Source organism: Mauremys mutica, chromosome 1 (assembly GCF_020497125.1).
Source record: "Mauremys mutica isolate MM-2020 ecotype Southern chromosome 1, ASM2049712v1, whole genome shotgun sequence".
Classification (NCBI taxonomy): Eukaryota; Metazoa; Chordata; order Testudines; family Geoemydidae; genus Mauremys; species Mauremys mutica.
Window position 1 is genome coordinate 355,629,398 of NC_059072.1, and position 16,140 is coordinate 355,645,537.

Sequence of the window (16,140 nt, forward strand, 5' to 3'; positions counted from 1 at the left end):
GCTGGGAAATGAGAGGATAACAGGGCTGGGGTCTGGTTCGATGTTAAGCTCTTTGGGGCACGGGCTGCCTTATTACGTGTGTGTCTAGTGCTTGGCACAATGCACCTCCAATCTCCAACCTGGGGATTTCAGTGGACGAGAAGCTGGATAGGAGTCAGCAGTGTGCCCTTGTTGCCAAGAAGGCTAATGGCATATTGGGCTGCATTAGTAGGAGCGTTGCCAGCAGATCAAGGGATGTGATCATTCCCCTCTCGGGCACTGATGAGGCCACATTTGGAGTATTGCGTCCAGTTTTGGTCCCCCCACAACAGAAGGGATGTGGACAAATTGGAGAGAGTCCAGCGGAGGGCAACGAAAATTATTAGGGGGCTGGGACACATGACTTACCAGGAGAGGCTGAGGGAACTGGGCTTATTTAGTCTGCAGAACAGAAGACTGAGGGGGGATTTGATGGCAGCCTTCAACTACCTGAAGGGGGGTTCCAAAGAGGACGGAGCTCGGCTGTTCTCAGTGGTGGCAGATGACAGAACAAGGAGAAATAGTCTCAAGTTGCAGTGGGGGAGGTTTAGGCTGGATATTAGGAAAACTTTTTTCACTAGGAGGGTGGTGAAGCACTGGAATGGGTTACCTAGGGAGGTGATGGAATCTCCGGTTTTTAAGGCCCGGCTTGATGAAGCCCTGGCTGGGATGATTTTGTTGGGGTTGGTCCTGCTTTGAGCAGGGGGTTGGACTAGATACCTCCTGAGGTCCCTTCCAACCCTGATCTTCTCTGATTCTATGATTCAGCTGGGGCTTCTGGGTGCAACTTCAATGCAAATAATAAATAATACGAAGTAAAATCCTGGGAAATGATCTCCCAATGTAACCCGGGACCTCTGCTGGGAACGGAGTTGGACTAGTTCCCTCTCGACAAATCAGAATCCCGTTGTGTCAAACCCTCCCAGGAGCTCACTTCAGCCCCAGGGGCTGTGTGCTGTGTTATAATCCCGATAGTGCGCCGCATGCACGTGAGCTGCACACACGACAAGCCCTCACGGGGATCCTGATAAAAGATAGTCGCTGCACCCAAAACAGGACAAGTTTGTTGTTGTTTTCCAAAGGGGACACTAGGCTGCAGGGGATGTACAGCCAGAACTCCTCTTATTAAATCAGAAACCGCTTTCAGAAATTCACGCCTGAAACAGAAATAAACCTCCCCCAGAGCTAGTGCAACCGTTATCCTGGCGCTGGCAAGGCCTAGACACACAGAAACCAGCTCATTCCCAACCGGAGGGGAGTTCAAAAGGAAGCGATCTCCAAACCTGGGTGTCTCTGCTTGCCGAGTTTGGGTCAGAAGCACACGTCCGCATTGACCGATGGCCCAGTCCTGCAGACACCACAGTAATGGGGAGTTTTGCCACCGATTTTGATAAGTGAGAGCACGCCTGGTCACTGGGGGCTTGTGTGCAGCGGGCGTCTCCCCGCCGGAGCCGCCACAACAATACAGCCACAGCGGTGGAAACCCAGGCCGCTGATGCACTGAAGCGGGGTCAAAGGGGATGTATATGCCATGAGCTGCAGGTCCCTCTTTATGCAGGCACTGCATGTCCACACTAGGAGTCTGCACCATTATGGCCAGGGCTAGTCCATAAACCGCAGCCCTGTTTCATTCCAAACCCCTCTGGAGACCCTCTTGTGAAGCCTCCAGCCAGCTGGGATTGCTCCTATCTACTGTATTGTTTTATCTGGATCTTATTATTTATGGCAATTCAAGTGTTTAATAATAGTACTTAATCGACCTGACACTATGCCAGTCTGTGCAAATGCAGGTTCTTATTAACCTGACCTGATCCCCCTTCCAGTACCTACACCCACTTGCATCTGGCCTCTGCGTCATAATGGGAGCTCGCTGAGGCATGAACTGTCTGCCACCATCCTGCCCAATGGGGCCATTATCCTGAGCCCCTGGGTGCTACCGTAACAACACTGCTAGCTCTCAGGAGCGTAGAATCCAGTCATTTAGCAGTTAGAGGAGAGAACATTCTCTCCTCATGCTTAAAATTGGCATTGGAACAAACCCCATTAGCAGCGGAGGGAACATGCTCCTGTGGAAAACCTCTAAATGTGATGTCTAATTGGAACGTACAGCAAACCTGTTACGAAAGAACAAAGTTCTGGACGTGCTGTACTTGGAGTTAATACAAAGCAAAAGTACCTTCTACCAGCACACAGCGTATTCTAGTAACATCATGTCTGCCCTGCGAATTCAACCAAGTCCCTGTTACATTGCACTAAACCAAACCGAACGCTGACTTACCAACAGAATCCACAACATCTATGTGGTCGACAAAGTCCCTCTTCCCAAGGTAGACGGTGAGCTGGTAGGAGAAGAGATAAACACAAAGGGAATGAGAGGCAGGACAAAGCATCGTTGTAATTTCACCTTTCCTCAACACCGCTTGTGTTTAAGAGAGGCAAAGGCAGTGGCTCCCAGGCCGACAACATGGGGTATAAGGCCTATTATTTTCAGTGTGGTTTCAGTTCACTTCCAGTTAAAACCTCTAGGATTGTTTACTTTTTATTGGTGAATTTAGAGTACACCTCTACCTCGATATAACGCTGTCCTCGGGAGCCAAAAATTCTTACCGCGTTATAGGTGAAACCGTGTTATATCGAACTTGCTTTGATCCACCGGCGTGCGCAGCCCCACCCTGCCGGAGCACTGCTTTACCACGTTATATCCGAATTCGTGTTATATCGGGTTGCATTATATAGGGGTAGAGGTGTACTTTTAAAGTGTTAAAAATGCTCACCTTTGGATTAAGGGAACCAGCGCTATAATTCCACCAAAGCAGAATATGTAAAGTCTCCAGGATGGTGGCGCTCCAAGCCTGTAACCACAGGGTTGGTAACATGGGCCGTGGTCTCTGGGTTTTAGGGTGATGAGATGGGGCCTTCTCTGATGGATGAGACATGTTCTCTGGGATGGCACAAGAGGATAGGATCTCTGCCCATGGTTTCTGGGGCAGGGGGGAAGGAACGTGGTCTGTGGGGTCGTGGGTTGGGATGTGATTTCTGGGATAGCTGTCTCTGGGTCCTGGGTCAGGACATATTCTGTGCGGTGATGAGATGTGATCTCTGGGGTGGCCATCGTCGGTCAGAGAGGTGGGACACAGTATCCAGTTTTAGGAACAGCACTTTGGTAACAATTCTTTAATAGATTTTAGCCTCTTTGGCCATCAGTGATCATTCACTGCCCTGCTTGTCATAGATGCTTTAGAATGACCAACAAGGAGCATTGCTAATGAAGCCACTGTGCTCCTCTAGCTCTGGAGGTGCTATATATATATCTACACCCCTCTGCAGCTTGTCCTGGAACCCACAACGGGGGAGGCAATTCTTGATTTAGTCCTGAATGGAGCAAAGAATTTGGTCCAAGTGGTGAATTTACCTGAGCCACTCGATAATAGCAACCATAATGTAATTAAATTTAACATTCTTGTAGATGGGAAATGCCTAACAAACCCACTACGGTAGCATTTAACGTCAAAACAAAGAGGAAGCTAATTAAATGGAAATTAGCATGAAAAGGAACAGTCATAAGGGTGAAACGCTTGCAAACTTCATGAAGACTATTTAAAAACACCACAATAGAGGCTCAAATTAAAGGAATATGCCAAATTAAAAACAAAAGAAACAAACAAATGAAAATCAGCAAGAGGATCAAAAAATGCCACCATGACTAACCAGTAGAGAAAAAGAGTCAGTTAAAGGCAAAAATGCAGCCTTTACAAATGTGAAGTCAAATCCTACTGAGGAAAATAGAAAGGAGCATAAACTTTGGCAAGTAAAAATCTAATAAGACAGGCCAAGAAAGAACCCGAGGAACAACTAGCAAAGGACACAAAAACTAACAGCAATAAAAAAACTGTTAAGTACATCGGAAGCAGGACGGTGGCCAGACAGTCAGTGGGGCCACGGGATGATCGAGGTTCTAAAGGAGCACTCAAGGAAGATGAGGCTGTTGCGGAGAAGCTAAATGAATTCTTTCCTTCTGTCTTCACTGCAGAGGATGTGAGGGGGATTCCCATAGCTGAGCCATTCATTTTAGGTGACAAATCTGAGGAACTGTCCCAGATTGAGGTGTCACTAGAGGAGGTTTGGGAACAAATTGATAAATTAAACAGTAATAAGTCACAAGGACCAGATGGGATTCACCTAAGAGTCCTGAAAGAACTCAGATATGAAATTGTGGAGTTACTAACTGTGGTATGTAACCTATCACTTAAATCTGCCTCTGTACCAGATGATTGATGATGATTTTAATGTGACACTGATTTTAAAAAAAGGCTCCAGAGGCGATCCAGAGGCAATTACAAGCTGGTAAGTCTAACTTCAGTAGTGGGCAAATTGGTTGAACCTATCTTAAAGAACAAAATTATAAGACATAGATAAATGTGATTTGTTGGGGAAGAGTCAACAGGACTTTTGAAAAGGGAAATCATGCCTCACCAATCTATTAGAATCCTTTCAGGGGGTCAAACATGTGGCCGTAAGTGATCTGGTGGATACAGTGTACTTGGACTTTCAGAAAGCCTTTGACAAGACCCCTCACCAAAGGCTCTTGGGCAAAGGAAGCTGTCATGGGATAAGAGGGAAGGTCCTCTCATGGATCAGTAACTGGTTAAAAGACAGGAAAAAAGGGGTAGGAATAAACAGTCAGTTTTCAGAATGGAGAAAGGTAAATAGTGGTGTCCCCCAGGGGTCTGTACTGGCACCAGTGCTGTTCAACATATTCAGAAATGATCTGGAAAAAGGGGTAAAGACTGAAATGGCAAAATTTGCAGATGATACAAAATTACTCAAGATAGTTAAGTCCAAAGCTGACTGAAGAGTTACAAAGGGATCTCACAAAACGGGGTGACTGGGCATAGGCACCGACTCTGCGGGTGCTGCGGGGCTGGAGCACACATGGGGAAAAATTAGAGTTCCTCCCCCTCCCAGCACTTCTCGCCTGCCACTTTCTGGGACGGAGGGGGAGGAAGCGGTAAAGAAGTGGGGCAGGGGCAAAACCTTGGGGGAAGAGGGTGGAATTGGGGCAGGAGTGCTGCAGGGGCGGGGCCAGGGTCGAGCACCCAGGGGGCAGAGGGGAAGTCAGCATCTATGTGACTGGGCAACAAAGTAGCAGATGAAATTCAGTGTTGATAAATGCAAAGTAATGCACATTGGAAAACATAATCCCAACTATATATACAAAGTGATGGGGTCTAAATTAGCTGTTACCACGCAAGAAAGAGATCTTGGATTCGTTGTGGATAGTTCTCTAAAAACATCCGCTCAGTGTGCAGCTGCAATCAAAAAAAGCTAACAGTGTTAGGACTCATTAAGAAAGGGATAGATAATAAGACAGAAAATATAATGCCACTATATAAATCCATGGTTCGCCCACACCTTGAATACTGCATTAGTTTGGGTCACCACATCTCAAAAAAGACAATTAGAAAAAAGTGATTAGTGATTAGATTAAATAGTTTCCATTCAAAGAGAGATTAAAAAGACTGGGATTCTTCAGTTTAGAAAAAAGACGACTAAGAGGAGATATGCTAGAGGTCTATAAAATTTTGACTGGTGTGGAGAAAGTGAATAAGGAAGTGTTATTTGCTCCTTTGCATAACAAAAGAACCAGGAGACACCCAATGAAATTTAGAGGCAGCAGGTTTAACACAAACAAAAGGAAGTATTTCTTCACACAACGCACAGTCAACCTATGGAACTCATTGCTACAGGATGTTATGAAGGCCAAAAGTATAACTGGGTTTAAAAAAGAATTAGATAAGTTCATGGAGGAGAGGTCCATCAATAGCTATTAGCCAACAGGGTCAGGGATGTAATTTCATGCTCTGGGTGTCCATAAACCTCCAACTGCCAGAAGCTGAGATAGGACAACAGGGGATGTGTGGCTTGAAATTGCCCAGTTCTGTTCATTCCCTCTGAAGCATCTGGCACCAACCACTGTCAAAAGGCAGGATATTGGGCTAGATGGACCATTGGTCTGACCCAGTATGGACATTCTTATGGTCTAATCCAGGTCTAAATAGTTGACTCCAGGTCCCTCACTTGGCTGGATTGGCCAAGAATGAGCCATTAAAATTACTGGGTTTGCCAGATTTTCACCACTAGGGTCCTTAAGTAGGACAAGTATTGACATTATAAAGAAAATCCTCAGTGCTTTGTGAAGAGGTTGTGACAGTGTATCCCATAAGGCTTCATGGGACTATGTTTATGAATGTATATATGATATAACTGGAATATGTTTTATGCTACATATGCCATGTAACTTATTTATGTAAGGGTATGATCGACTGAATACATTCCTCCTATTTGTATGCATGTATCATTTTTGTACTTGAAAATAGGAATATTGGCTGTATGCTTGCTTGATTTCTAAGTAGCATTTGGTCAGCTTCTTGAGAAAGGAATGTGCAAATTAAGTGCTCAATCAAGAAGCACTTAAGGGACAATGGATCTTGGGAGCTCCAATCCAGATAAGAAGTCTACATGAGGAGGTTCAAGATAGCAGGTAAGCCAGGGCTGCTGCCTGTAAAAACTGAGTCATGCATGGACATGTGACTTGCCCATGTGACTCCAAAACTCCATCTTGGAGCTGGACTTTGCATAGGAGAGAGGAGGGGGTCTCCACCCACAAGAGAAAGTCTATTTAAGCCTCCACCCCCAAGGATACCTGAAAGAAACTGGAACAAAGGACAGTAACTACAGGGGGTGTGAGTGATTGCTGGACCCAGACTAGAAGGAGAATAGTCTGTAAAAGGAAGCTTATTGGAACTGGTGAGGTTTTATTTGTATTCAGTTTTCTTAGACTTGCATGTTCTATTTTATTTTACTTGGTAATTCACTTTGTTCTGTCTTGCAGCATGAGCTTTCGTGGGTGAATACCCACTTCTTCAGATGCACTTGCATCTGAAGAAGTGGGTATTCACCCACGAAAGCTCATGCTGCAAAACATCTGTTAGTCTATAAGGTGCCACAGGACTCTTTGCTGCTTCTACAGAACCAGACTAACACGGCTACCCCTCTGATACTTTGTTCTGTCTGTTACTACTTGGAACCACTTAAATCCTACTTTTTGTATTTCATAAAATCACTTTTTACTTATTAACTCAGAGTATGTATTAATACCTGGGGGGGGGGGAACAGCTGTGCATCTCTCTCTCTCAGTGTTACAGAGGGCAAACAATTTATGAGTTTACCCTAGATAAGCTTTATACAGGGTAAAATGGATTTATTTGGGGTTTGGACCCCACTGAGAGCTGGGCATCTGAGTGCTAAAGACAAGAACACTTCTGTAAGCTGCTTTCAGTTAAGTCTGCAGCTTTGGGGCACGTGGTTCAGACCCTGGGTCTGTGTTGGAGCAGACGGGCGTGTCTGGCTCAGCAAGACAGGGTGCTGGGGTCCCAAGCTGGCAGGGAACGCAGGGGCAGAAGTAGTCTCAGCACATCAGCTGGCAGTTCCCAACCCGTGATCCAACCCGTCACAGAGGTAAAGGACCCTACACTGGGGAAGGTCTCTCCCAGTGCTCCTCCTGGTTATTTATTGAACAATTTTCTTTTAATATACAGGATAGCCCCATTAAACATCACAGCTTGTTTATGAGTTCGTGCCTGGGTCTTGTTTCCATTATGGTGCCTGCTTTTGGCTGCTGTGTCTATCTGTTCCATGGAACAGTCCCTAAGTGCAGCTGGATCGTCCAGCTCTCGCCTGGTAGGATAGCTAGAAAACTCCATATTCAGTTACTCTCTGCTCAGTCCAATTCCCACCCCCGGACGGTGGATGCTCTCTGGATCAGAGAGCTGTATCTGTTTCCATCACATTGGGTCTCCTGATCATTTCCTAAAGGGGAGACCCGGGTGTAATACACGCCTGAAACTCAAGCTTCGTTGGACGAAAGCTTTCCTGATGCTACGGCAACCCGCAAATCAGCGTTTGTTATGAATCCCCTCCTCCTTTGCCCGCCCCCCCACGCGCCTGGTCTGCGCAGGCTGTGAAGCTGCCACAACTCCCAGCTAAGGACTTTGTTCTTCGGCTCATGCTGTAGAGGCAGATTTGCGTAGCTCTGGCGTTCTCAGGGTCAATCTCTGGTGATGGCCAAGATGGCAGTCGTTACATTACCAAGCCTTTGCTGAATGCAGTGTAAGTATCAAGCAAATCAATATAACACTCTGGGCCTGCACCAAGTTAGGTTTTGGGTGCAAGGGATTAAATTTATGGTTTCAAGCAAGAAACATCTGAAAGGCTCTGTGTCCTTCATGCTTTCACCCCAGAACTAGGAAAAACTTGCCCATTTGGGCTGAATGTTGCCTTGATTTGGGATTTATTCGGAGTTTAGTTAGGCAGATACTCTCCTCTCATGAGCTCGCATTCCCAAGAGCAATGATCATCAGCCAACGTATAGTTTTCTAGACAGCAACAAGGTAAAAACAGCTGACTGGGATTGCTGCCAGAATCCAGTCAGGTGCATCCAGGAACCCAGTTCAAATTAATCTGCTTATTTTAAATGTGTTAACAAGCTTGAGAAAATCCTCTGTTTGGCACAGCCGACTTGGTTAGCTGGGGCATCAGGCTGGATTCCTCATGTCTTTATTTGCCTGTGTTACATAGTTCTAGTTCTCCCTGTGGCCGAAGGAACGTCCCGCGGGAAGTCAGTCAGTCACCCCAGTTAGTTCTATTTGAGGTGTCTGCATAGGTGGGGTCTCTCTGGCTCCATCTCCAAAAGAAACCCGTAAGCAGGGAAAGCAGAAGGGTGAAGATTTGAATCAGTGTAATAGGGCTGTCCAGAGGACTCTCTGAGACGAACTATGAGATGTACATGCTGCCGACAGATGGTATCAGATAGCTTACAAGGTCGTTTAGATGATCTGGAATCCTGCAGCACAACTTTTTATATATTACATCCATCTGACATGGCTTTAAAATAAGATTTGCAAAACCCCTAATAAATCCAGTGGTTTACACTTGATTTGTCGGTGTCCGATCTTATCACGGTTTGGCCCCTAAGTCCTGCCTGGAGGACAATCGTGTGCTTAAATGAGACGTTCTGAAAGCCTAATTCCCCACACAGCGCTGAAGAAAGAAATATGAGTCACCACTGTTTGTGTCGCAGGCTATGGCATCTTTCACCCATTGTCCGTCTACATGGGAAGGACTAGGACACAGCAAACAACTAGTAAGCCAGGCACCTAGCCGCGCCCTGATCACGTTGGCTGTGTGCTGTATCTCTTGCTCCCAACAGTTCATCTGTCACAGGGACCCCAGGGGGAGGAAGCAGCCAAGGTAGGGTTAAAGTGCTGCAGCTCTGAGAGATGGGAGAGGAGCGTTTCTCTAGGAAGGGCTGGGATCCTGTCAGTGCACGCCCTGATCCCTGAGACCTGCAGGGATGGCCTGATGCTTACGGTGCAGAGGGATCGATATGGAAATCTCCTTTGTGCTTTGGTTTGGTGCCTTCGGACCTGTGCTTCCACTTCTAGCCGCAATGGAAAACGATGCCAAATCACCCTGGCCCGGTCTATCGTAGGGTTTCATAGTGATGCCCGTCACCCTAGTATCTGGGCGCTGTCCACATCACGTGACATCAACAGCGATAGCGATGTGCTGAAAGGACTTCACAGAGCCCTTGGCACATCATTAAAATGTCCCCGGGGTAGGGCAGGGGTAACCCATCTGTTCCCACAAAATTCCATCCCTGGTAATTGCATTCTGCCCAGCTAAAACTCCCCCGTCACCCTGTCCTGAACTGTCCTGGGGGCACTTCTGTCCCACACAAGCGGCAGGGACTCTAAAAGCAATGTATTATTTCTTAAAAAGTCAATGTTGTTGACTAGTAATTGCAGAAGAGCCGATGTATCACACATTTCTCCCCTCCTTTGTTTAGCGACATTATAAACTCTTTGTTGCAGACTCTCTCCTTTTATGTGTATGCCCAGCACCTAGCGCCCTGATCTTAGTTGGGTCTCTAGGCACTAAACGATTGTAATATTAAATGATGTGGCAGTACATGTGTTAGTGGATGCCAGACGTGCACACATGAATACATGTGTGTATCTGCATGTAGGAGTGGGAGTCAGTTTCTACAGATTTATTGATATAGGTCTCTGGACAGGTGCAGCTCTGTGGCTGTGCTCTGTGGATTTGTACTTGGGCTTCAGGAGTGGGCCTTTAATGGACCCATTGCAGCTGTGATAATGTGTGGTCCTAACGGAAGGAGGGGGGATGGAGTGAGCGGGGGCGGGGCCTCAGGAAGGGGTGGGGCCTCAGGGCAATGGGGGAGGGGCGTTCGGTTTTCTGCAATTAGAAAATTGGCAACCCTACCCCGGGCAAGCTTGACGAGGCCCCTGCTTCTCATTACCTAGGTTTTCCTTCCCTGCGCGGCACCCAGACTCCGGGCAGCCGATTGGCAGCAAGCGCCCAGCTGCCGATCTCCCCGCTAACGAAGCTGGCTGTGGCTCAGGACCGGCTGGCCACCCGGCTGCTTGCTGTAAACATTTCCCGGGTGCCAGCTCCCCAGATGTGCCCATGCCAAAGCGCTCCGAGATCCCCCGGGGGAGCCGCTCTCTCACCAGATGGCACAGCTACGCGCCAGCCGAGCAGTTACCTGCTGTGCACCACAAGGGATGGACTAAGACACCCAGCGCTGGGCTTAAACCATGAAGCTGCACTAGCCCCTAGGAGTGGGGGATGGGCAGGAGCAAGGCCGTGGTGCTGCCCCCTGCAGGAAGGGAAGGTGTCGGCACGGCTGTTTCAGCTCTGGGCAGGGGACTTGGTCTCAGGCGCCAGGCTGATGCCGTTGTGCCGCTCTTCTGGCTCCCGTCCTTCGACTCAGCTGCTGGGCCACGTCTGCTCCTCTCTGGGGGGCAGTTAAACGCTCATTATAATTAATAAAAAATGACTGTGCTGTAACGTGCTCCAGCTGGTCGGCAGCAGCACATGCAGCATTGCAGCTGAACCCGCCACCCCCGGGAGAGACCCTGAGGACAGGGCCGGTGCAAGGAAGTTTTGCGCCCTAGGCGAAACTTCCACCTTGCACCCCCCCCAGCCCTGCAGCAGCTCCCTGCCCCCTCGCCCTGAGGCACCCCCCCCATGGCAGCTCCCCCCCCACACCCTGAGCCCTCCCCGCAGCAGCTCCCCACCTCCTGGGAGGCGGAAGAATTAGAGCGGGGGCAGCGTGTTCGGAGAGGACGCGGAGCAGAGGTGAGAAGCCCTGTGGCAACCCCCCCTCCCTGAGGCACCCTCACGGCAGCTCCCCACCCCCTGGCCCGGGGAGCTGTGCGGTACCTCCCCACCCCAGCTCACCTCTGCTCCGCGTCCTCCCCGAGCACGCTGCCCCGCTCTAATTCTCCTCCCAGGCTTGCGACGCCAAACAGCTGATTGGCGCCGCAAGCCTGGAAGGCGGGAGAAGTGAAGCAGCGACTGCGCGGTGGAACCCCCGGGCTGCCGGCGGCGCACTGACCCAGGGGAACCTCTGGGCTGCCCACAGCGGCTCAGATTCCCTCTCCCTCCCAGAACAGCGGCCGCTGAAACAGCTTTAAACATTTTTTTTGGAGGCGCCGCTTTTTGGCGCCCCCAAATCTTGGCGCCCTAGGCAACCGCGTAGTTCGCCTAAATGGTAGCACCGGCCCTGCCTGGGGGACTCCACCCATGAAAGCACAGCAGGGACAGGCAGCTTGTCTGGGCAGGGGCTTGTGGCAGGGACTTGTCTGCGACTTGCTGTGCACACATGCTAAGCACCTCCATGAACGGCAGTGAGGACAGTAGCGACTAATACAGAGGCATCCAAACCTGAATGGGAAAGGGCAGCGGCCATCTTGGACTGGCAGGGTGTAGCACTCAGAGCACTTTGCACAGGGGGGTGAGCAGCATTACTAACCTCATTGTCCCAATGGGGAAACTGAGGCACAGAGCGGTGACGTGACTGGCCCCAGGGCCCAAAGGGAGACAGTGACAGAGTGATTAATATAACTGAGACTCTGGACCTGCAGCTGCTCCCTTAACCAGTCTCCTTCCCTGGTGCTACTAGGTGCGGCTGGGAATAGGTCACGGAGCCTTTGCCCTTCTCTGGCTGGAAGGGGCCATAGACACAGAGCTCCTGTCCCCACCCAGAAGTCAGGGCAAAGGTGCAGCAGCACAACAGCCTGGTGAGGAACGCACAGAAGCCACAGCTCTCCAGAGCTCTCAGTGCAGCACCAGTCGCCAGTGTGTCTACACAGCTAGTCCTGGCTCTCCTCCTCCTCCGACCCGGCAGCCTTGACTCCTGCATGCCTCCCTGCTTCTCCCCTGGTCTATTCCAAGAAGCGGCGCTGGCTCCCTCCTCTCACATCGCTCCTCTCTCCAGATTCCTTCACTGCCTCATCCAGCCCCAATGCCGCCCCCTCCAGGCCTCTGCCCCTTCCTCCAGCCTTCCCCATTGTGACGAACAGGGAATGTTCTTAATGTTTTCTCTGAATACTGTGTTGGTGCCTCAGTGTCCCCTATGTAGTTCTTAAGTATCTAGGTGGTGGAATAAGGGTGTGTGATTGCTGCAGAGCAAGGGGCCAGTGCACCTAAATGCCCGACACTGTCTCCTAGCAAGTGATGGCCCTTCTTCTCTGCAAAGGTGCCAACTGAAGGTGTTGGAGACAAAGGGCTCAGGTGATCTCCTGGCCCGGGAAAGGAACTGAGCAGAGAGGAGGGGCTGGAGGGGGTTGGAAGTCTGGAGTTGGCTGGGGACGAGGAGTGAGGACAGACGTGGGGATCTGCCTCGCTGGGTCCCAGAATGGCTGAGGGGTCCGGTCCACGGTACCTACAAGCTCTGTTTTAGACCGTGTTCCTGTCATCGAATAAACCTCTGTGTTACTGGCTGGCTGAGAGTCACGTCTGACTGCGAAGTGGGGGTGCAGGACCCTGTGGCTTCCCCAGGACCCCGCTGGGGCGGGCTCGCTGTGGGAAGTGCACGGAGGGGCAGAGGATGCTGAATGCTCCTAGGAGAGACCCAGGAGGTGAAGACGTGTGAGCTTCTTGCCCTGAAAAAGTCTGCTCCAAGGGAGAGGAGGCTCCCCAAAGTCCTGATTGGCTTTGTGGGGAGCAGTTCCAGAGCATCGCCCGGGGACTCCGTGACACCCATCCAGCCCCAACACCATGCCCTCCAGGTCTCTGCCCCCTCCTCCGTCCCTGCTACCCCGTCCCTTCTCCTGCTCTCACCCCCACGCCTGCCCCGGTGCCTGGAATTTCATCCCGCACTAAAGCCACCCCCGCACCTACAGTCAACTCCCTCCCCTCCAAGCTCAAGTCTTCCCAACAGAGACCCCCGCCCAGGACAGCGCCCGCTTAGCCCCCCAGCCCTAGGCTCACACTGCCCCAGGGATACCGGGCAGTGAGCCTGGCAGCGGGTCAGCCCAGGGCTCTGTGGGGGAGAGGCTGTGTGGATGGTTCATGCGGCAGGGGGTTAATCCAAACAGCCCTAGAAGGGTATCAGCGGCGAGGACAATGAGATTGAAAAGACGCCAGGGAAGCAGCCTGGCCTGGGCACATATGGTCTCCTGGCTAGTTCCATTTCCCTTCAGAGCCCTGGCCGCGCGCGGGCCCACGTGTCAGCCGCACTTGGAACAGAGGGTTGTAGAAACACATGCGATCGTTAGCGGCCCATAAAACGAGCCGTGTGACCGCGACGGGAGGTGCCAGAAGGCCTGTGCCCAGCTCTGCTTTACAGAATGAGGTCACCTTCACACGCTCCCAGCGCACAATCCACCGGCTCTCCGCTCTGCGGGGACAGGAAACAGGAAGGGCGTCCTACTGCCATGCGGAGTAACAGGCAGGGCTGATGAGCTGAGCCATGGCACAGGCCGGTGTGCCTGGCAAGGGCTGGATGACTACAGCCCAGTGGATTGCAAGCTTAAGATTGCAGAAGCACCTGAGAACCCAGGCGGGAGTCCCGGCCCCGCTGTGCTAGGTGCTGCTCACACACGTCCTGGCCCCACAGAGCTGACTGTCTCCATGTCAGACAAACCGGGAAGGCGGCAGTCAAACCACAAGTAGGTACTGCTGGGATTCAAACTCCCCCCTGCAGACACTGCAACTCCCACTGGGAGGGAGGCACCTAAATACCAGTGAGGGTCTGCGCTGTTGTCTTTTGGTGCCTCAGTTTCCCATTAATAAAATGAGGATAACGGTCCCTTTCTTGCAGCCCTTGTCGTTTTGCCTGTTTCAGGCGGGGGCAGGCTCTTGCTACGTGTCTGCTCAGCACCTTGAACAAGGGAGCTCTGATTCCCTTAGGGACTCCAGCAAATGCAAAGAAATGACCCAGACACAGCGAACGGGCAGCATCAGCGGTGTGCAAGGTCTGGCGGTGCTGTGTTCAACTCCCACCAAGGGTTTGATTCCGTCACCCAGCACCACAGCACCTGGGCCCCTTCCCCGTAAAATCAGCAGCAATGACAAAGAGCCTAGTGGCCTTCCAGGAGTCTCTGGCATCTGCCGTGCCTCAGTTTCACCCTGTAACACAATGCTGGGGAGGGCAAGGGAGACGGTGAAGCAAGTCTGCTCAGGCTAATGAGCAGCAGCATCCACGTGCCCCCTGCTTCGCCATGCAGGGGCCGACAAGCCCATGTTAGGACGGCTCTCGAGCCCTGCTTGGGCTGACGTAGTGTGGGCCGGGGGTTAGGACACTGGACAGGATTCAGGAGAGCTGAGCTCTATTCCCAGCTCCCAGTCTCTGCCCGGCCGCGTGATTCTGGACAAGTCACTTCCCTTCTGTTCACCTTCATGTTGTCGTCTGTCTTGTCTATATGGACTGTAAGCTCCTCCGGGCAGGGACTCCCACTCTGTGCATGTACAGAGCCTAGCACATGGGGCCCTGACTGTGGCAGGGGCCTCTGTCAGCTACCGTAAAACTGAGAACAGGCTTCATCTGGCAGCGCCTGGACGTTCCTGGGCAGGGTCAGTGTGGAATCACTGTCAGAAGAGCCTGGAACATGCCCCCGGGGCCCTTCACAGACCTCAGCACGGGTCTCAGGTGGGTGACAGTTTGGGTCACGTCCTAGTTTACCTGGACAGGCTGGCCGCTGACCTGACTCCAAAAGGCTCGGCTCGCCCTCCTGTTCCCAGAGCCATCTGCGCTCCCCACATCATCTCCCCCCGGTGGGAAAGGAGCAGAGAGGGTGCACTGTGCACGCCCCGGGGGAACTGATGCACACGGTTCCCGCTGCGCTGCAGACGCTGCCGTGATGAGTCACGCCCCCTCACTTCATGAGCTGTTGAAATTCAGATCAGGCTTCCTGCGGCTCGCAGGACCAGCCTGCTCCGCTCCGCTCTGCTCTCTGGATAAGTGGAAGCAGGCAGCAGGGAGAGAGACAAGGTGTTCATCTGGAGACAGGGGAAAGGGAGGAAGAAAACAGAGCTGGTTTCAATTCTAATGGCCTCCTGGCAGAACTGTGTGAACTGGGGAATTGCTTTAATCACAGGTGCTGCCACCAGCTCGCTTTGCATAAAGAGATCGCTGGCCTGCACTTGGAACTGGATTCAGGCTCTTCCTTAGCACACGGCTCCGCATGAGAGAAGAGGGGAGGGCTGATGTTCGCTGCCAGCGTGGCTCCAATTAAAGCTGTGCCCTCAGGCGGCCTTCCGCTAGTCTCTGAGCTGCACTTTAGCCCCGGCTGCATTTTGCTGTTGGCAGCGGGTAGCCAGCTGTCTGGCCCTGGCGGGATGGAGCATCTCCACCGGCTGCCTTGGGACCCATTGCTCTGCACTGGCAGCAGCAGCCGGGAGATCTGCAGAGGCTGAGGGCCAGTTCCCAGCAGAGTCCAGCTTCACTCACGTGTTTGCTCGGAGGGACCCAGCTAGGCCTCAGCCGTGCAGAGAGCACACAGAGTGCCCTGCTCCGCTCTCGGCTGGAGTGGCCCAAGCTGAGAGCCGTGTCTGGTGCCCAGCTGGCAAGGACGACAGAACAAACTCCACGCTGGTGGGCATGGCCGAGAGACGGCAGTGCCCCAGAGCTGCCCCACTGCCGGTTCTGTGGGTCAAGCGACATTATTCGGAGAGAGAATTATGGCCCCGATTTAAGGAAGTTCCTAGGAGTCTTTCCACTGACTTCAATGGGCATTGTATCCCTGGTTCAAC

The 16,140-nt window shown here is 51.5% G+C and overlaps 1 protein-coding gene across 4 annotated transcripts in view; it reads right to left on the reverse strand.

Moving 5' to 3' along the window:
- The window catches only part of ARRB1 (arrestin beta 1), a 177,846-nt gene that overhangs the window by 48,519 nt on the left and 113,187 nt on the right, over nucleotides 1-16,140 (reverse strand). For all 4 annotated transcript variants that reach the window (XM_045022935.1, XM_045022912.1, XM_045022926.1 and 1 more), the window contains one exon: nucleotides 2,297-2,357. In XM_045022935.1, coding sequence (XP_044878870.1) covers nucleotides 2,297-2,357 — 61 coding nt within the window. The remainder of the gene's footprint in view (nucleotides 1-2,296; nucleotides 2,358-16,140) is intronic.